Raw genomic sequence first — 21738 nt, 5'->3', positions numbered from 1 at the left:
ACCGTTGAGTCGCTAACAACTCATAGTGAGTCTATGTACAAGAGCCCTATACCCAGCTCTATCCCTTGCCAATCTTATTGTCTCAGACACGCCCATCCCCATTACCCCAGTAATGACAGAATCAATCCATCTCATCAAATGTCTTCCTCTCTTGTGCTGTCCTTCCACCATCCCAAGCATGACTTCCCTATCCAAGGGCTGGTGCCTCCTTGCAACATGCCCAAAGTATGTCAGATGACGTTTCAGAGTCCTTGCCTCCAAGGAGCAGCCTGGCTTCACCCTCTCCAGGATGAACTTGTTTTCCTAGAAGTCCATTGTATATTCAATACTCTTCTCCAGCACCACAGCTCAAAGGCATCAATTCTCCTTCTATCATCCCTAGTCATTGTCCAGCTCTCTGATGTATAGCAAGTGATTGCAAAGACCATGGCCTGGATCGGGTGCACCTTAGTCTCCATACTGACATCGTTGCTCCTCAGTATCTTGGAGAGGTCTCTGACAGCAGACTTTCCAATGCAATTTGTCTTTTGATTTCTTGGCTTCTGTTATCAAGTCAGTTGATTGTAGAGCCAAGCAACTGAAGGTGTCAACAATCTCAATCTCTTCACTGTCTATCATGATACTTCTAATCATCCCAGTGGTGAGAATCTTTGTTTTCTTGATGTTGAGCTTCAATCCATATTGAAGGCCACTCTTCCTAATGTTGGATCAGTTGTCTATATCTATATTATCTTACTTGTTATTGTTATGTGCTGTTTACAGCAGCTCTGAAGCCTCCCCTATCCTGAACCTGTCTTGCTGACTTTGACGCACCTACCCCAGTTACCCCAGTTATTGTGTCAAGCCATCTCATGTGAGGTCTTCCTTTCCTGCACTGTCCCTCCTTCTCCAAGGGCTGGTCCCTCCTGGTCACATTCCCAAAGTATGTGAGACAGAACTTTAAAATCCTAGCCTCCAAGGAAAATTTGGTTTTGCCCTCTCCAAGAGAGACCTGTTTGTTCTCTTGGCGGTTCATGGTATGTTCAGGACTCTTCTCCAGCACCACAAGGTATTGATTCTTCTTTTGTCATCCTTAGTCATTGTCCAGTGCTCTGGTGCAAAGCAAGTACTTGCACAGACCATGGCCTGGATCAGGCACACCTGTCTCTATACTGACATTATTGCTTTTCAGTACTCTGGAGAGGTCCCTGACAGCAGATTTTCCCAAATGAATTCATCTTTTGATTTCCTGACTGATGATGCCAAGAGTGTTTATTGTGTCACTGAGCAAGCTGTAATTTTTAGCAACCTCAATCTCTTCTCCATCTATCTTATTTATAGGCATATAAAATTTTTAATTATCACCATCCTGTGAGGTAGAGATTATTACTCACCTTTTCTGAGGGAGAAAAAGACACAGAGAAATCTCGTATTTAGGCAACACTGGAGCCAAGAATTTAAATTGGACAGTCAAATTCCAAGGCTTTTAATTCTGACTATTGTGAAAAATGAAAATATCTATTAACATATCATATCAGGAAGCTTGTCAAACACACTAACTGTTGGCCATGACTTTGAGAGAATTCACTGCTATGTTGACTTGGTTAACTCTGTACCATTAATCAGACACAAGCTGTCTTTTTTTTTTTAACTCCTGTTATATAAATACTTTTCCCCCTTGCATGTCCATAAGGGAAATGAAAATCTGACAGTCCTGGGTGGTATGAAATTTTGGGTATCATTTTAACAGAGTTTAACTGAACGTAGCTAGCTAATTCAGACTTGAATTGGTATAACCTGTATGTTTTAGAAATGTGATTATCCACAGCATGCATTTTACAGAAGAAAGGCATGGTTCTCTCCTTATCCTTACATCTGAGTGTCAGCAAATAGAAAATATATCTATCTGTTATTAATAGATGCACAAGATTGTGCATTCAGCAAGTGGATTCAGCCACTATGTGATTTAGTTCCCCAAACCCTAGAATCATCACTAAGCAATCGTAAGCATTTATCCATCCTTCCTGAAGTGGCAGGGAAATGAGGATCCGGCACAGACTTTGTCTGAAGCTGGTTTAAGTTTACAGTTGCTTGGAACACTGCTAACAAAGGTTGAATGGAGTCAGAGCCAAACGCCACATTTCAGACTGCCCCTCCACACAGTCCTTCCCGCCGGGCAGGAGGCAGAGAACTTCTGTCTCTTCATCACCTTTTATTAACGTTTTGAGAAAAATCCAAGTTGTGTCCTAATCAACTCGTTCCAATTATCTTCCTCATAACAAATTCGTGTGTCGGTATTCTGGAAGATGTTCTCTACGGGTGCTCATAACTCAGCAGCTGTCTGAATTCCTATCTGCAATCATAGAAAGAACCACTATCCTGCTATTTTGTTCGTTAAAGGCGCACATTTGGCAGTAATGGACGCAAAGGTGTGAGAGAGGGTAACAGGGGTGTGGTGGCTGATGTTGTGTCTCATCTTGGCAGTTATGTAATGCAGAATTTGGCAGTTCTACAAGGCTGTAACTTGGCAGTTATGTAATTGTGTAATTTGGCAGTTACATAATTGTATAATTTGGCAGTTACATAATTGCATAGTTTGGCAGTTATACAATGATGTAGTAATTCCTACATTCTGCAATCTGGTATGGTTCTCCCTTTTTGCCGAATGCTGATTTCTGGACTTTGAAAGTTAATCATGTCAATAAGTGAAAAGTTGAAGTATTTTAAGATACAGCTGTATAAAGGTGTTAAATTCCAAGTGCTTCAGTGATGGGTGGAAAAATGAAAAATCATATTATTTATGTTGAATAATGTATGTATAGGAAGCAGCCAACAAAAAAAATGTGATTGCCTCTTTAAGCCTTCATGTGTGAAGCAAAACACCATTATAAGACCTTTCTGCAGACTCTTTGAGCTAGTTACAGAGATTTTGAGTGTGTGCACGTTACTTTGATGGCATTAAATTAGTCTGGATCTGCTTCAGTGATTAAATGGTAAAATTGTATTTAGCTGAATGCTCTGCCATTTTTCAACCAAGTGAGCTAAACATTGTATCTTTTCCATGATCTATTTTTCAAGTCACATGAACCAATGGCAAGTTCCAGATATCTATCTATGAGGTCCAGTTTCTCATGGCTGTCCTCTGTCCACAGGTGGTCTATAAAAATAATGACGTAAGACTGGAGTTATCGCGACTTGCCAAGCAAGGAGACCCTAAGATGAAAATCCACGGAGTGGTGGCATTCAAATGTGAGAACGTGGCGACGCTGGACCCCATCACCTTTGAGACCCCAGAGTCGTTCATCTCTTTGCCCAAGTGGAATGCAAAGAAAACAGGTTCCATCTCATTTGATTTCCGCACCACGGAGCCGAACGGCCTCATCCTGTTCAGCCATGGCAAGCCAAGACACCAGAAGGACGCCAAGCACCCCCAGATGATAAAGGTGGACTTCTTCGCCATTGAGATGCTGGATGGCCACCTCTACCTCCTGTTGGACATGGGGTCAGGCACGATTAAGATCAAAGCTCTGCAGAAGAAGGTGAATGACGGAGAATGGTATCACGTGGATTTCCAGAGGGACGGAAGATCAGGTAATGCATAATTTTCTTGGCCCACTCTTCTAACCTGGGGAAGCTAATCTGTCTTCCATTTCTAAGATGTTTAACTAATGTATGTTAAATACCTCTTACATATTTCTTTTTAAAATAAGAAAAATTTCCTATTATTATTTCTATTTAATAGCATCTAAGCTGTCAGAAGCTAAGTCATCATGGTAGTTGAGCATTAAACCCCAAATGCTTCAGTTGCTTCCAGAGAAGCTTTTTAAGTGAGCATTTATTGGACAATTAAGTACCAAATCTTGCAAGGAATATTATCTTGAATTTTAAATTTTAAAATACCCAGTTTTTTTAAAAATTTCATTTGTCTGTTTGACGTTTGAAGGTTCTCGAAGTAGCAAATATGATAGCATTCTCTCTCTCTCTCTCTCTCTCTCTCTCACACACACACACACACACACACTTATAGACAATGAATGATCCATGTATAAAATCTTTAGCACAAAATATTGTTTATTCAGCATGGATGTTTATACTACGGAAAACACTTTGTTCAATATGGTAATCATTTCAAGGAAATACGTGGAGCCCCTTTCTTTTCCAATTGGATTTCTATGCCAGTTAAAAAAATGGATAGAAGTCCATAAGCAAGACTATAACACCCCCCAGCCCCCACACATCCTCTGCCCTCTGCTTCCACCCCCTCCCCCCTTTGATTCCCATACTCATTCTGCAGTAATGGTCTTAAACAATATTTGTCCTTATGGGACTGAGTTAGTTCACTCAGCATAATGCTCTCCAGTCCCACCTGTCTGTTTTAACTACTTCAACTCAGTCATTCTGGCCAAAGTTGAAGACCTCTACACATCCCCCCTGCCCCTACTAGTGTCTATACAATTGCCTTTTGTTGTCAGTATCATTTGCTTTTAGTTTATGTTAATAAATAGTACATATTGTGGTTAGGTGCTGCTGTGTTGGCTACAACTCACTGCCATCCTGTAAACAACAGATCTGAGCCCTGTCCTGTCCTGTGCCGTCCTCAGAATCTCTGACACACACTCGAGCCCATTGCTGCAGTCACTGGGTCAGTCTACCTGGTTGAGGGTCTTCTTTTTCACTGTCTCTCCCAAGAATGATGTCCCATGCCAAGGAATAAGCACTCCTAGGAACGTGTCCAAAGTGTATGAGATGAAGCTTAGTCATCTTTGCCTCCAAAGAGCACTCTGGCTATTCCTTCTGCAAGACATACCTGTTCATTCTTTTGGCGGTCCATGCACTATTCAGTATTTTTCTCTAACACTATATATATATACACACACAATATATATATATACACACACAATATATATATACACACACAATATATATACACACACAATATATATATACACACACAATATATATATATACACACACAATATATATATGTCTATAAACACTGTACACACACACACACACACACACACACACACACGTTAGAGAGATCTGATGGCTTTATGGTAAAGAACTGCACTACCAACCCGAAGACATATGGTTTGAATCCACTGTGGCTCTGCAGCAGAGAATTGGGTAATCTCCTCTCATGCATTTAAAAACCTCTGAAAAGCTGCTGGAAGATTAGCAATCCGTCAGTTCTGATTTGAGAGCAGGGCATAGAGTTTGTTGTGATTTTGACCCACTACTTCCATGCTGTGATAAATTCTCCTGAAGTGGACTCTTCCCTTGCAGTTGACCCTCTGTGCAATTTCCGAAGCAATACGTCTTTATGGGAAGAGACTGCCCGTCTTTCTCTGAAGACAGTGTCTGATGGATTTGAATTGCTGGCCTTTCGGTTAGCAGCTCACTCTGTTCTTCCACTACGTCACCAAGACCCCATGCTTGGATATCACCTCTAATTTGCAAAATCAGACTGGCTTCTGATAGCAGAAGAATTCAGACCTAGGCTGCCTCTCACTCCTTCCGCTTTCTTTTTTGCTTAAATACTTATGAGTTCACTTTAGATTTTCTACTAAATAACAGTGCCCCTTGATTGAGATATCTGTTAGTAGGTGTGAGAGTGTTGTGTCTGCATTTAACTCCTCCTATAAAAGGATTTATTCAGTGACTGGGGTAATCGGGATGGGTGTGTCAGAGGCAATGAGATTGGCACAAGATAGAGCAGAGTTTAGGGCTGTTGTACATAGGCTCGCTATGAGTCGCAAACAACTGGACGGCACATAACAACAACAACAGCATAAAAGGATGGTCAACGGTCATATTTTTGTGTATTGTCTTGTCAGGAAAGACAAAGATTGTTCTTAATTAAGACAATAGTGGATAAGGTTAAGAGTTATCTCTTTCCAGCCAACACAGATCTACAAGCTTTCTTGGGCCTTTTAGGATTCTGGAGGTCTTGTGTCCACAATACTTAGTTCAGATACTTCACCCCTTGTAATGATTAGTGTGTACAAGGATGGTTTGCGATTAGAATCATGAAATGGACCCGCATTCCGAGAAACCCTTGTGGCTGCCCAAGTGCAGAGGTGAAGAACTATTCATTCAGGGAAAGAATGCAAATTATGGTCTGTTACCCTGAGTGAAATGAAGAGAGCCTGTGGCGATGGTAACATAGCCAGGGAATTCCACTTGGCTTCTGCTCTCAGGGGCAAGAGACAAGGTACAGCCTCCTCGGGACAATGACAGTGTATAATCGTTTACAACTAGCAGGAGACTCTGGTGGCCTCGTGATGAAGCAATTGCATTACCAACCCAAAGGCAGACTGTTCGAATCCACCAGCTGCCCTGTGAGAAAAAGACGAGCAATCTCTTCCCCAATTGATTTACAGCTTGTGAAAACCCACTGGACCTTGAGCTATAAGTTGGTCCCAACTAAGTGGCTCAGACCGATAATGTCCCTGACGAGCCAGTTCACAGCAACAACGGTGGGACCTAGAAGTCGATACATTTTTAGGAACCTCTCCGTGTGACACTGGTGACCAGCCATATTTGAGAACCGCCAAGTCAGGCCCCATATAGTGCTGCTTTCTCATCCAGGTGTCATTGTGCACCAGGCCATTTCCGAAGAGGCTTGCTGAAGCCCTGGCTTGTTCTCTCAGCCCCCAATCCCCTTGTCCCCCCTCCCATGTCACCAGTTTACTTGTACCCTCCCTGCAGTGCAAGTTTCTCATTTCCCGATCATCTGTGTCTTGTTGTGGTGTTGTGGGTGGTGTCTGTGCACATTCACACACACACAAACCTCAGTCAGTAAGACTGAGTTTGTCTTCCTGCAAATCATCTTTTCAGTCAAGAAGAGAAAAGAAAGGAGATACACCTGATGGTCCTAGGAGCCCGCTTTCAGAGAGGGCGGTTAGGAGAAGGGAGTTCCGGGCACTCTGTTCTCATTCTCAGTTGTCTTGGAGACAGATTCCTCCATCTCTGGAAACTTGGTCTCCCATGTGTTCTCATTTCCATAAAGAAGTCCCCTAAGAAAATTAGGTAACAGTTTGTGCATTCTATGCTGTTTTAGAGTTTTTCCTCCAGAACTAGAGATGATTGAGACAGGACAGCGATAATGTTTCCCCTTCCTTTATAACACATTGAGTCCGTAAGCATCCACCTTCCATTTTTTTGTGCTGGGTTCGTTTTCCTGCCTAATCTCAGTGGGGTTTACAGGAAAAGGACAACATAGCACCTCAGTATGATCACCCCAGCTTCACTCTAGCAGAGTTAGCAGGTAATTTGCTATTTATAAATTTGCAAACAGGAAAAAAATATGGAGAGATAAGAGTTTTGTAATATTAGCCTCTACATGGTGTGAAGGTTTATCTACAGTAAAATTGAAAAAGTAGTTTTTAAGAATGAATATTTTAATTTGGTTTAAATTACCTGGAAATTTAAAACACAGAAATTGGTGAGATTAACTGGACATCTTTTGGGAGATGGAACAGCAGAAAGTATCCGGCTTGGCATCAGTTGTATTTGATTCACCTAGAAATTCACCTTTCCCACTCTACAGAAATAAAGTAAAAATTTTAAATGACAGAAATTCCCATTAAGTGCAGCCATATACCATGCATAAAACTGAAGAACTACACAACGTTCATTTATTAATCAGAATGTATATTCATATATTTCTTTCACATCCTTTCTCTTTATGAAATGAGAAGTGTTTCTGGCTGATGCATAAGCATTCTTGGACTTCTGAGTGTGCTGTCTGTAGGGACTTGCATTGCTAACCAAAAAAAGGTGGTTCCTCTCTGGTTGATGGATTCGAGCAGCAGCTCCCAGGGAGGAAAATAGACAATGTCCTTCTGTGTTATTTCCAGCCTCAGAAACCCAATGGAGGGTCAGCTATCCGTCAGTGTCCACCCAACAACACTCAGTTTTTATGTGTGTGGTTATTATCTGTGCTTGTGCATCTTTTTTTTCTTAATGTACATACACATACTCAGAACAGAATTAATGTGATTTTTTTTATTGGTTAACTTTCAAGTAGAAAGTGCTTGTATGAGGTTTTCTAGAAAGGAGCAAACATACCCTCTCAACTCTCAAAACAATTACGTTTCCTCTTCACCCAGATGACCTAAGCATCCAATTTAAACCCTCATCTGAAAAGCGAAATGAAGACACACACTGTTGTTGAATTGTTTCCGGTTCCGGCTTGTGATGACTCTCTACTACGTTTGAGACTGTAAATGTTTTTTAAAAGGCAACTGCTCATTTCTCTTAGAAAGACTGGTTGGTGGATTTGAACTGTTGACCATTTAGTTACCAACTTGGTATGCCAGCAAAGCTCTTTAAGCTCTTGTTAGGGAAGGCCAAAAGCAGAGAATGTCTACTTTGTAAAGGCTCAGTTATGCTTTGGAAGAAGAGAAACACGTTTTAGATGAGTATTTGTTAGAATTTAAGGGGGAAAAAAACACCCAACTGAACAAAACATGATATTTTTGCAGCAGTCACGTAAACAGAGCAGGTTCCTAGGTTGGGTGGTGTATCGGTGGCACAGCACTTTCACGGTATTAAAATTTCAGATTCATGAATCAGAGCAAAGAATGTAAAAACCAAAGTTCATTCATGAAACGAAGTTCTGTCCTTGATAAATGGAGAAAGAGAGGGATCATTTAATGTTGGCCTTGCTCAAGGGAGTTTAATGTAATTTTAATAGCTGTGGTGGTTAATATTTTATATATAGTATTTTAATTAAGTTCTATATTTGCACACCGAGTTGGTTTGCTGTAGAGCAGCCTTTTACAAATGGAATGAATGGCTACGCGAGCTTTTATTTTACTTAAATGATATTTCCAATGTAGGCCAGAGGAATCCTAAGATTCATAGCTCAGTTACAAGTTGAGACCATGGAAGTTGAAGAAATAATTCATTTTGCCCATTTTTCATATCCCTTCTGCTCAGAGGCTCTGTGAAAATTGTCTGTAGGAGCAGATGGGGAGAAACGATGGAGGCCAAGGGACTGCTGCATTCTGCCTTAGGGAAATTGAAGGTGTGCCTGATATAGGCCATGGTCATTGCAATCACTTGTTATGCATCAGAGAGTTGGACAATGGCTAGGGAGGATAGAAGGAGAGTTGATGCCTTTGAGCTGTGGTGCTGGAGAAGAGTATTGAATGTACCATGGACTGCCAAGAAAACAAACAGATTCATCCTAGAGAGGGTTAAACCAGGCTACTCCTTGGAGGCAAGGATTCTGGGGCTTCATCTGACATACTTTGGACATGTTGTAAGGAGGGGGACCAGTCCTTGGAGAGGGTCATCATGCTTGGGAGGGCGCAGGAGGGGAAGACCCTCTATGAGGTGGATTGATTCAGTGACTGGGGTAATCGGGATGGGAGTGTCAGAGACAGTGAGATTGGCACAGGACAGAGCAAGGTTTAGGGCTGTTGTACATAGAGTCGCTATGAGTTGCAAACGACTCGATGGCACATAACAACAACAACAACCTTTTGATTTGTCTGGGATAGTCCACATTGTTGTGTATGTCGAATCAGAACTAGCCCAGAGCTGCCCTTTGGTGGGTTTCCAGAGGCGGTTAACCTCACAGGAGGAGATTGTCCATCCTTCTCCTGGATACTCTTTAGCTGACTATTTAAAAACATTTAATGAGCCTTATTATCTCTGTTATTAAAGTTGAGAGAGCCCAAATTTAAGTGTTATCCTTTCTCTTACTGGCCACGTTGAAAAAAAATAAGACTATCAAGGAAATCAACAGCTTGAATAATTTCATGACAATAACTGTTGGCTGGCATGATCAAAAGTAGAATTAAAACTAGATTTGATAGACTCAAATAAATTTTGAATAACCCCTAAGGAGCTCATTAAGACAAAATATATGAGCAAATACGTCTTATTTCTTTTTATATCAACAGTTCCTGGTACTGCCTGTGCTTAATCACTGCTCAAGAAAAATTTTGTGTAATTAAAAAATAAATAAATGGATGACCATTAAAACCATAAGAATGGCTCAGGGATAACGCACCCTTAATTCTTTTTTTTTTTTTAAAGCAATGGCTTGATATTTAAATAGTAAAAGTCTTTTATACTTTTGGTTGTTTCCGCAACTTTTGAATGGTTTATGGTCTTTCGAGAAAGCAATTTCTTTTGGTTAGAATCACAGATGCTCTTTTGACAAACACAGTTCCATCCTCTGAGCCCAGATGTTCAAAAGAATGCTCAAGGAAAGTAGAATGATTGTGGGCCTGGTATGAAAATGGCCGGCTTTTATGAGAATAAGGCTTTCTTTCATTCCTGCTTGTTCACGAGATCCTTGTATCATTCAGCAAACATGTAGGTCGAAGGTACACTAATCAAGAGACGAGATGTCCTGTCTTTTCTGAGACCTGGGGTAGGCAGGCCCAGCAAGTACCTTGGTGTCAGGGGGCCCAGATTATCTGTATTTTTCTGTAGTTCATCACATAGATCTCGGGTATCTGATCACTCTCTCCAGTGAGAAATAGTGCTTTTATTTGCATTCTTTTCTAAATAGTCACTTTTTAGCGCGTTGCCGCACACTTTTACATTGATGGCCGTGCTTCGAAACACATTTTTTTCCCAATTGTTTATGACTGCCATATGAAACTGAGCATCAGTCGTATGTTTGCAAGTGAAAATTAATTAAAATGTGCGGGGCGGCTATAGCCATCTTTTTAGGCAACGTGTTAAAAAGAACTTTTATTGTTTCTACTACGCTATAGCATTTACTTGTTAGCAAACATGTAAAGAAGAAAGAATTCCTCCAGCACATTGTTGGAGCCCATGCCATTCTTATGGTTTTAACAGTCATCCACTTATTTATTTTTTAATTATACAAATTTTTTTTAAGTTGTCAAGATTGCATTTTACTTAGATCCACAATCAACACCCATGGAAGTAGTTGCCAAGAACTCAAAAGACTTGTAGCACTGGGAAAATGCACTCTCAAGGATCTAGAATTTATAAAATACTCGAGCACTACAACAAGATAAAAGTAAATAATCCAATTGAAAAATGGGCACAGGATATGAACAGATACTTCACCAAAGAAGACATTCACATGGCAAACAAATACATGAAGAAATGTTCAAAATCCCTAGCTCTAAGAGAGATGCAAATTAAAACAACTATGGGATGTATGTCATCTCACCCCAGTCAGAATAGCAAAATTGAACAGAACAACAAGCAACAAATGCTGGCGAGGTTGTGGAGAAACTGGAACCCTTATTCACTGTTGGTCAAAGTGTAAAATGGTGCAACCACTGTGGAAAGCAGTGTGGCGCTTTCTCAATAAGTTGCAATAGAGATACCATTTGACCCAGCAATTCCACTACTGGGAATATACCCCAGAGAGACCATAACTGACATCCAAGCAGATATATGCACACCCATGTTTATTGCAGCATTGTTCACAATAGCAAAGAGCTGGAAACAGCCCAAGTGCCCATCAACAAACGTATGGGTAATTATATAAAATTTGTATTGAGCAATGATTAAGTACAAGGCAGAACTGACACACAGCTGAGCTCCCAGGGGATTTTCTAAGGCTGTAAATCTCGGTGAAGGGCATTGTGCTTTCTTCCACAGAATCACTGTTGGCTTCCAGTCAGAGCTAACCTCTCAGGTTCCTGGGGACTGTACCTTCAGAACTCCAAGAAAAAACCTTTGTCATGTCCACACACTGACTAACCACTCTGGTTCTACACAGAATATTGGCTTCTTCCATTGCCTACACAGGGCCATGAGAAGCTTAGGGGTGGGGAAGCCTGAGTGATGAAAGGCCTTTTTTCACACTCTGTGCCAAGTTCAGTAGCTCTGGTAACATCACAGGTTAGCCCTTGGCTGCTAACCAAAAGGTCAGCAATGTGACCGCACCAAGCACTCCAAGAACTAAGGGTGAGGCCTTGGAGTCCCTGTGTGGCAATTCCCCTCTGCCCTACAGTGCCATTGAGAGTCAGAAATGACTAGAGATTGAGGGCACCGCCCTGGTGATGGGGGAGCCGTACGTACAGCAGACGTCATTTAATAGATCAAAGTGCATCCTGTAATTTTTCTACCAAAAATAAAAGTCAAGTCCTTCATTAATAGAAAGCCTAGCTACTAACAGCAGAGCCGCTGAGGTTCCGAGTGAATAAATGTGATTGAAGAGCCTTGTTGTTCTGCAAATTTTGCAGGAATGCTCCCTGATCTGCTGCCCCTATCTTTCTAAGGTTCTTCTTTCACTGCCCTCTAGCCCCAAATCCCAAACAAAACTGCTGCCCAGGTCTTCAGCTGGAAGTGTGAATCTGAGCTGCAATTAGGATGAGGCTAATAACTGCTTGAGGCCACAAATAGTGTTTACATTTGTGTTAAGCTCTTTGGCTCAGCCAATGGTACCCCCTCAAGTACTTTTACAGCAAACTGCCAGTCATCTTTTTTGCAAGCCATCATTACACATCGAAATCAAAAGAGAAAGCTCATTATTCTCGTCAGTCACGGGTTGGGTACAGCAGGGCACAGCAGATTCCGTCAGTGGTTATTCGGGGGTAAGCCTACATTTAACAGCTAAGAAGCCATTGAGATTTGAATTGAAGTCATAGAGTTCCAGTCTAAGAACTAGAAATTACAGGCGGGAAGTCACAAGACTCTCCCCGGAGCACATAATTACAGGTTTGTGGTAATCACTGTTTGATGTGAACAGCACTTTCCAGCTACCCATTACCAGCCCTGAGTTCTGTGTGTACCATTCATGAATCACCATTGTAGTTGTTTCTGCTTGAACAGCCAACCCCTGGACATTTCCCGGTTTAGGTCATGGTTGGAGCATGCCTTTTGCGTATAGAAGCCGTTCCCCAGTCTTCTGCTTGGTAACCTGTTGCTTAAACTGGGATGCTTTTAATTTGAGCTTAAATATTAGTCTGCTGATGATAGATGGAGAATTGTTGCTTTTGAGCTGTGGTGCTGGAGAAGAGTATTGAATATACCATGGACTGCCAGGAGAAGGAACAGGTTCATCCTGGAGAGGGTGAAACCAGGCTGCTCTCTGGAGGCAAGGATTCTGAAGCTCCATCCGACATACTCTGGGCATGGTGCAATGAGGGACCAGTCCTTGGAGAGGGACGACATGCTCGAGAGGTTGAAGGGACAGCGCAGGAGAGGAAGACCCTTGATGAGATGTAATGACTCAGTGACTGGGGTAATGGGAGTAGGTGTGTCGGAGACAATGAGGTTGGCTCAGGACTGAGCTGGGTTCAGAGCTGTTGCACACAGGGGCTCTATGAGTTGCAATCACCTTGACAGCACATACCAGCAACTTCTCATTGCCATCAAGTCAAAACTGACTCGGACCTGACAGTGGGTTACAGTGAGAGGCTGTAAATACAAGAGGAAATTAATTACCTGCCTTTTCATTGACAATGTACCTCCCTACAGAATAATTCCCTTAGTATTTCACTATATATCCCCATAGTGGTTTAATTTCTCCTTAAATCTTCTAGCTTGGACTCATAAATGCACAAATGGAAAGATCTCTTCAATCATTAACCTGTTACATATCTGACTATTACAACGGCCTGGTGGGGTCCATTTAACACCAAATGATCACGTCAAATCTATGTTTATTTATCCTAATTATGTAAAAACGGGGGGAGAGAAAGTCACTCATTGGCTTCCCCACACGGAAAACATTTCTGGTTTTCTCATTTTCGTGTTCTTTTATTTTTCCATAGCTGTTAATACAGTAGAAGTGTGCTTCTTCAGGCTGTTTGTATAATATGATGGCCTGAACTTTTTTTTCTCTCTCTCTTTTTTTTTTTGGCTCAAGCTTATGTAACAGAATACATTTCTTTTTTGAGAATCAGAGCAGACATGTCCAAGAAAATGTAATTAGACTCCCAGGCTGGAAGGATGCAAATATTTTAGCCTATCTGAAGACAGGCAAAGATGTCCCAGTGATGCAGCCTTTAAGCTCCCGGTGGTCCTAACTAAAAGCATGGTGGTTCAAACTCAGCCAGAGGGTCTGTCTGCGAGAGGAGGACCCTGTAATGTGCTCCTGGAGAAGTTGTTTGGATCCAATGCCTAGATGGCTGAGCGCTGCACATCCCCACAGCCCTTGTTGTCCAGAAAACTCCTGTTGCAGTTGCTGCCCATCGATTCTGTTGAACTTCGTCCTCTCCTTCAATGGCGACTTTTTCAAGGATGATGTCTTCCCAGAACTGACCTCTCCTCACATTATGCCCAAAAGTGTGTGTGACTAAGTCCAGCCATCCACACCTCTAAGAAGGAAGCTGGCTAAACTTCTTCTAAGACAAACTTGTTCTTTTGCCAATCTGGGGTGTATGCGGTGCTCTTCTCCAGCCCATAGATGCAAAAAACATCAGTTCTTCCTGACGGCATGCCCACAGGATGCGAGGGAAATTCTCCCCATTGTCCACTCTGAGGAGCACTCTGGCTGGACTTCTTCCAAAATATTAGTTCATCCTGTTTAGTGTATTAGATGTTCACTGAAGAGTAAAATTCCGTGTTCTTCACCAATAAAATTCAAAGGCATCAGTCATATCGTCTTGACTATACATAGTCACTGTCCATCTTTCACATGCATGGCAAGCAATTGAAAATTCTGTGGCGCCAGTCAGGTGCACCTTAGTTTTTAAAATGACTCTCTTGCTCTTTATTACTTGCTCTTTAGCACTGCTCCCAGGAATCTTTTCGTTAGCGTCACTAGGTGTTTAAAAGCTGCACTAATGGGCTGATGTTCATATGCTAAGACAATCCTTCAAGCTTAGAGCCTGGTCAGCTAGGCAATGCAACACTTTCTTTGGGTTTTTGGTGGTGGTTTTTGAATGATGCTTCTGTGGGTGTCCGTTGTATATCCTTGACAGCTTCTGTCTTTGCTTCTTTGATCATTAGTAGTCGTCCAGCTGGGAACTTTTCCCCCCTTGTGTTTTCTTGAGTTCTGTTTGCTCGACATTGAGCTGTCATCAGTTTTGAAAGCTGTCATCTTTGATCTTGCGTCGTAAATGCTCCAGGTCCTCTTCACTTTTCAACAGCCGAGGTTGTATCCTCTTCATAACACAAGTTGTTGGTGTGTCTTCCTCCCATCCTGATGCCACATTTTTCTTCATTTGCTCAGCCTGCAGATTGAATAGATGTGGAGAAATGTCACATGGCCCATACTCTTCCTGATTTTAAACCATGCACTATCTCATCTATCTGTTCAAACAGTTGCTTCATGGTCCACACACTAGTTCTGCATGGATACAATTGAGTGTTCTGGAACTCTCTAGAAAACCCAGTGGGGCAGTATAACTCTATCACGAAGCGACACTGTGAGTTACAATGACTTTGTTGACAAACCACAAGAACAACAGTGAAAGGAAAGCCGTAGAGGTGAATGTTGGCAGTGCCCATCTCAGTACCATCCTGGGGACTTCATCCCACTGTCTCTCAGCACTGTGCTGGGCACTCCATCCCTTTACAGCCACAGAAGCGGCTATCTTAGCTGAGCTGAGTGAGTCGAGGCATTCGAGGCCAAGATCAACACTCATTTCTTTAGCTCACAGACTCTCTCCATGGTCCCTAACAGTCTTGGGCATGATCCCTAAACAACCTTCTGATGAGCTTTTTGCTTCCGATTTATGTCTGAGTGTAGTAAGTGGAGACACTGGATGCTTTTTTATATTTTTCTGAGTCTTCTGGTCCCAGTAAGCAGTGCCATTTCATTTTAAATTAACACATAAACCTTAAGGTTAGAGAGTAGCATTCCACGTAGACATAGCCAGATGAGAAGTGTTCCGTGTCTTGTGACTGCATATGTCTCATTGGGAATTAGAACGTTGGCTTTCTTATTTTATACATTGGTCTTGTGGGCTTGGTAAATGTTAATCACACCCTGAGGAATGAGGCTTTGTTTGGAAATCTGTCTTACTTCCCTGCTGGATATGTCCAGACAAGGAGTGGACCATGAACTCTGACTTGAGTTGCACGCTCTGTGCGTAGACAGTCACCAGACCACACCATCCCCAGTGACTCTCATTGCAGAGAATGGAGTAAAATTTATGAAACTTCTTCGAATAGATTTTAATTACTACAAAACATGTATCTGATTTATAACTTCTCAGGCTTGGATAGAATTCTATTTTTCTTAGACCATGGGTAGCCATATTGCTATGGGCGTATACGTTTGTCTACATACATACAGTGGAGCTCTGCTGGCCAAGTCTGTAGCAATTGTGCTGCTAACCTAACGGTATCTGGTTCAAATCCACCCTGTGGTACATGACACAGCATGTTATTGATGAAAACTTGTAAGTGACAGAAAAGATATCTAAGTGAGCCTTTTCCTTTGTATATTTTCTTCACCAATTCCAGTCACTCTTCCATAAATACCCACTAAAGCAATTGGATGTTTTTTTTAAATTACAGCACTTTTTATTAATACACTTCCCCCCCCCCAAATGACAAAACCTGACTATTATTGGAAAGCTTTAAAAACCACTGGATATTTTGTGTGTGTGCATGTTTTATTTTGGTTTTGTTCATAGTTTTTTGTTCCTGTAGTAGTATTTGTAGTAAAACCTTGTATCCCTTAGCTGCATGGAACATTTACTTAATCCCTTATTGCTAAGCCCTTCATTTGGATTTTTTAAGTTTCATGGTTTAAAATTAGTTTTTTTAAAAAGGCTTTTGTGCCGAGCATCTCTGTGTATAGTCCCCAGAATTTCTCTAGCTTGGATTCTGAGAGCCATGCAATTTGGATTTTGGAGAATATTGGAAGCAGGAGTGGCATCCACTTCCTAAACAATATGCCTCCGGAAACTCTGTGATCTTTGATAAATGTCAATGGTTGTAGAGAGGCTTCAGGCCTTTTGTTCATAGGGTCACTATGAGTGGTGCTCGACTCGAAGGCCATCAACACTAACAACAACAACAACATTGGCAAGTTATTTAACGAAATTATTATTTCAATTTTCCTTTCAATGTAATATGTAAGCTGATCATCTTTAATTCATGCTAATACTATATGTGATTAGTCTTTGAACTTTTTCTATAGTATTTATTTTTCATATATTGGCTTAACTCCTGAAGTTCCCAGCACACAGGCCAACTTATTAAATAATAAAAAAAATAAAGTAGATGGCATGGTATTGCAATTACATTTTATGTTATTTTAAGGCAAAAAATGTATTTAAACTCATAAGCCTAATATAAGGAAACACTGGTGGCCTTATTATTAGTAGATGTCGTTGAGTCAAGTACAAGTCATAGCAACACTTTGAACAATGGCTCTTAACCTTGCCTGTCACATCCTCATCATTTCTTTTTTTTAAATATTTTTAATTAATTTTAATGAACGTTTACAGAGATTTTGGATTTCTATTCATCCATTGTTGCACTTTTCTCCCTGCCCACTCCTCCCCCGTCCCCAGTTTGCTCTTCTCTTTGAAAAGCAAAAGAGAAATTTTTTTTCATTGGTATCACTTGTTATGTATCAGTTGGACAGTGACTAGGGAGGATAGAAGGAGAATTGAGGCCTTTGAGCTGTGGTGCTGGAGAAGAGTATTGAATGTACCCTGGACTGCCAAGAAAATAAACAGATTCATCCTAGAGAGAGTTAAACCAGGCTACTCCTTGGAGGCAAGGATTCTGGGGCTTCGTCTGACATACTTCGGTCATGTTGTAAGGAGAGACAGGTCCTTGGAGAGGGACATCATGCTGGTCAGAGTGGAGGGACAGCGCAGGAGAGGAAGACCCTCTATGAAGTGGATTGATTCAGTGACTGGGGTATTCGGGCTGGGTGTGTCGGAGGCAATGCAACTGGCACAGGATAGAGCAGGGTTTAGGGCTGTTGTACATAGGGTCGCTATGAGTCGCAAACTACTTGACGGCACATAACAACAACAACAACAACAATACAATCCCCACCCACCCCGCGCCCCGAGTACACTCACCTAGGCAACCTTCATTCTGGACTCTTGTGATAGTCATAATACCCTATCATATGTCTCTTTTAACAACCTCATCATTTCTGACACCCTCAAGCCCATTGCAGTGGACACTGTGTTACTTATCAAATGACAAGGAACTGTGCTGTCAGCTTAGAAGGCCAGTGGTTTAGATCCATCAGTGACTCCACAGGAGAATGATAGACAGTCTCCACCCCATGTCATATACGACCTTCGAAAGCCCATTGTTGCTATGACAGGAGTCCAGAGTGAAGGCTGCACAGTGGAGTGGACTTTCGGGGAGGGATTGCATAACAATGAAGGAGTTTTTCTTTTACTTTTCAAGGAGAAGAGTGAATTGGGGTGGGCAGAGAGAAAAGTGCAACAATGAGTAACTGCAATTCCAAAGTCTCTGTAAATGTTCATTAAAATTAATTTTAAAAAAATTAGAAAATTTTTAAAAAAAGACCATTGAGGAGTCAGCCATGAATCTGGTTCTGACTTGACTGTACATAAAAAACAAACAACAACAAAAAACAAACAAATAAAAAAACAACAAACCAGCAAGCCTAATATTTGTAACTCAGCCAAATGAATTTCTGTGGAGTTGGAATCCTGTAATGGTTTTCCAAGATTGTAAATTATATGGAAGGAGATTGTCTATCTTTATCCCGAAGCCTATTTGGTAAATGAAAAGTTTTTCACTAAATTGATCAAAAGCAAAACAACTATAACCATTCATCGTAATCGTATTGTTAATATTTTTATGCTATATTATTTCTTAACCTCTGATAACCCAAATGAGAGGTATTCTCAAAGAAGTATGATAATCCAAAAATCACGCCTGTCTAGCATTTCCAATTCACCCCCCACTCCACTGGAAAAAAAGACGGCATTCCCCATCCATGCAATGGCTGGCTTTTAAGACTTCCTGGAGGGTCAGTTACGAGGCTTTTTTAAACTCTTTTTGTGGTGTGAGTTGGAGTAAAATTACGGATAAATAAAACTGGCATTTAATGGAAAAATCCTTTTAAGCTTTTGAAGCAGAAATTTGAAAAACTGTATATCCACGTTGGCTAAGAGTCTCCATGACGATGTCGTCATTTGCTTTATTTTGCATAGGAGACACATCCAGACTCCTTCTTGCCTCAGATACTCTGCAAGTCATAACAGACCTGGAACTAGAAAGTCGGTCTGTTTCCGCCAGCACATGCATTTCCCTTCACATCACGATACAACGTTTTCTGCTTCCTTTTACTCAGACTTATTGCAGTAATTGAAAATTTTAAACCAAATTAACTTATCCTGGGTCTCACCTTCACACTGTCTTTGTTGGTTTGTTTGGTTTTTTTCCTTCCCTCACCCTGTCAGTTAAAACATTCTCATTCATTGCCGTCCACTCAGAACCAACTCATAGCTGACGCTCCAGCAGATGTTCAGCACATGTGACCCTCACGACATGAGATTACCCATCTCTCTCCTGCGGAGCCATTCATTGCTGGATTCGAACCACTGGAGGTGTCACGTTGGAGTAAACTGTGTGATTTACAGTGGAATAGGCCACCTACACTCCCTTGTCAGCTGAGGGTTGGCCAAGGAAAAGGTGGAGGGGTAAAGGTGTGGGAACTAACAGGTTGAAGGTCTCAGACCACATTCTAAAGCTGGTTTCTACTTTACTAAGGACCTGTTTATCAAAGGATCACTCCCCACCTGTACATAAAATTATAAATGAAAAGGTCATTTGTTGTCTGTGGTTATGAGGATTATTATTATAAGCATGACTCTACTCATCAGGGAGCTCTGGGGACCTAGTCTCAAGGCAGTGGGTTCAAATCCCCTAGAAGAAGATAAGCATTCTCTTCATGTATGATTTATAGCCCAAAAAGTCCAATAAAGGGGCAAGTAGGAAGAATTGATTCTGAATCTTCAGCAGTGAGAGATCAACTTAGCACTTTTATCTTTTGCAAATGCTGTGAAGAAGCCATGTTGAATTATGAATATAACATAATGTTACCTTCAGAGTAAAATAAGAAAAGTCACATGCATGCAATTAATTTCATTTTCTAAACTACAGTTATATTTCTTTATAAAATGGTTGTAATAAAAAGAAAAGGACTTTGGGTTCTTAAACATTTAAGCCATAAAGCACTATATAAATATGTGCCCAGATCTGACTCCCATGCATGGGTTTTAATAGCTCAGATCACGTTCATGTAAAATACTTATTTGCCTTATCAAGAGTTTCAAATCTGATTACAGAGGAAAGGGATGAGATGTGTAATTGCTTTCAAGTGAGTAGATAGTGAACTTGAACATACTTGTGGTCCCCAGAAACAAAGGGATGACCAAAAACCTGTCCTCAGATTTTTGCTATCTCTTACAATGTTTGTGTACCTGTGGTCATATCTGAGACCTCTAGGAAATTCTGATATTTTAGATCTTTCCATCTTTAGCAATTATCCAGTTGTCTTTGATAATCCATGAACAAAGCTTGTTTAAATGATTACATTTTTTGTCATCCAAGACTTGGTAATTCCATTATATTGAACTTTGGGGCAACCTTAATATTGATATTTTACCATACTCCCATTGGGCCTCCGCTCACGTAGTCCAAAGGAAGCTACGCTGAGAACCAAAATCTGGTGGATTGAATCCACTAACAGCTACAGGGCAGTGAGGGAGATATGCTTATTATACAAATGCTTAAAATAATTTCTATCCCATGACAACTTCATTTTTGTAATGTTATTCTTTGATTTCTATCCAGAGTAAAAGCACGAAGTTGAGGTATTTGGTAATACCTTATCAAATGCGTGTGCATTGTAAGTTGTTTGCACATTAATAAAGGTCGCTGAGCGGGGGGAATGCTTTCTGACCAATAAATAATCTAAATTTGCTGGCTGGTGCCTCCTCAGCGGGGGAAGGGAGGACATGCATGATGACAGTTTGCTAACTGAAAATTGTTACAAGCCATCAGGTTGAAACTGAGCCTCAAGCAGATTATCGGAGTTGGTAGCTAAGTCACATCATTCTTCCACAGAGCAGGTGGTAGATTCGAACCAGCAGCCTTTGTGTTGTCAGCATACCTTACTCACTAGATCACTAGCTCCCTTAACTGTAAGATTCCAGGCACCGAAGCTCCATGGAGCAATTCTCCTGTGTCCCACAAGGGGTCACTGTGAGCCAGAATTGACTTGAAGACAAAGATGTTCTGTTTGCTGCAGTCATACATCTGTTGTTGGGTTTTTGTTTTGGGGTGTTTTTTTTCGTTCTTTGTTTGTTTTATCTATTTAAATGAAAGTTTACAGAGATTTTGGATTTCCATTCATTCATTGTTGCATTTTCCTCTGCGCCCACTCGTCCTCCCCAGTTCGCTCTTCTCTTTAAAAAGTAAAAGAAAAATTATTTCATTGGTGTACAATCCTCCCCACCACCACCCCCTAGTACTCTCCACTATGCAGCCTTCATTCTGGACTCTTGCCGTAACCATAATACCCAATCATATGTAGCTTTTAAACTGCTCTCCCTCATCTGTTTCAATGCAGTATACGTAATTTATCCAATTTTTCTCAGTCTCACCCCACCCCTGATGCCAGTCCCATTCTACAACAGTGGCACTATTCAGTGTTTGTGTTTTTGTGACTAAGATACTTCACTCAGCATAATGTCCTCCAGGTCACCCATTTTGAATAATATTGCATGAGTTCCTTGTTTTTCAATGCAGTGTAATATTCCATTGTGTGAATATACCACAGCTTCTCTATCCATTCGTTTGTTGATGGGCATTTAGGTTGTTTTCAACTCTTTGCTATTGTAA

General features: G+C 41.1%; 1 protein-coding gene across 3 annotated transcripts in view; it reads left to right on the top strand.

The window, feature by feature from the left end:
• The window catches only part of NRXN1 (neurexin 1), a 1383864-nt gene that overhangs the window by 581837 nt on the left and 780289 nt on the right, over window positions 1-21738 (top strand). For all 3 annotated transcript variants that reach the window (XM_006880912.1, XM_006880911.1, XM_006880913.1), the window contains one exon: window positions 3132-3570. In XM_006880912.1, coding sequence (XP_006880974.1) covers window positions 3132-3570 — 439 coding nt within the window. The remainder of the gene's footprint in view (window positions 1-3131; window positions 3571-21738) is intronic.

This window comes from Elephantulus edwardii, unplaced genomic scaffold, assembly GCF_000299155.1.
Source record: "Elephantulus edwardii isolate Elephantulus edwardi_28Jun2011 unplaced genomic scaffold, EleEdw1.0 scaffold00011, whole genome shotgun sequence".
NCBI lineage: Eukaryota > Metazoa > Chordata > Mammalia > Macroscelidea > Macroscelididae > Elephantulus > Elephantulus edwardii.
This window is presented reverse-complemented; position numbering and strand designations above follow the sequence as displayed.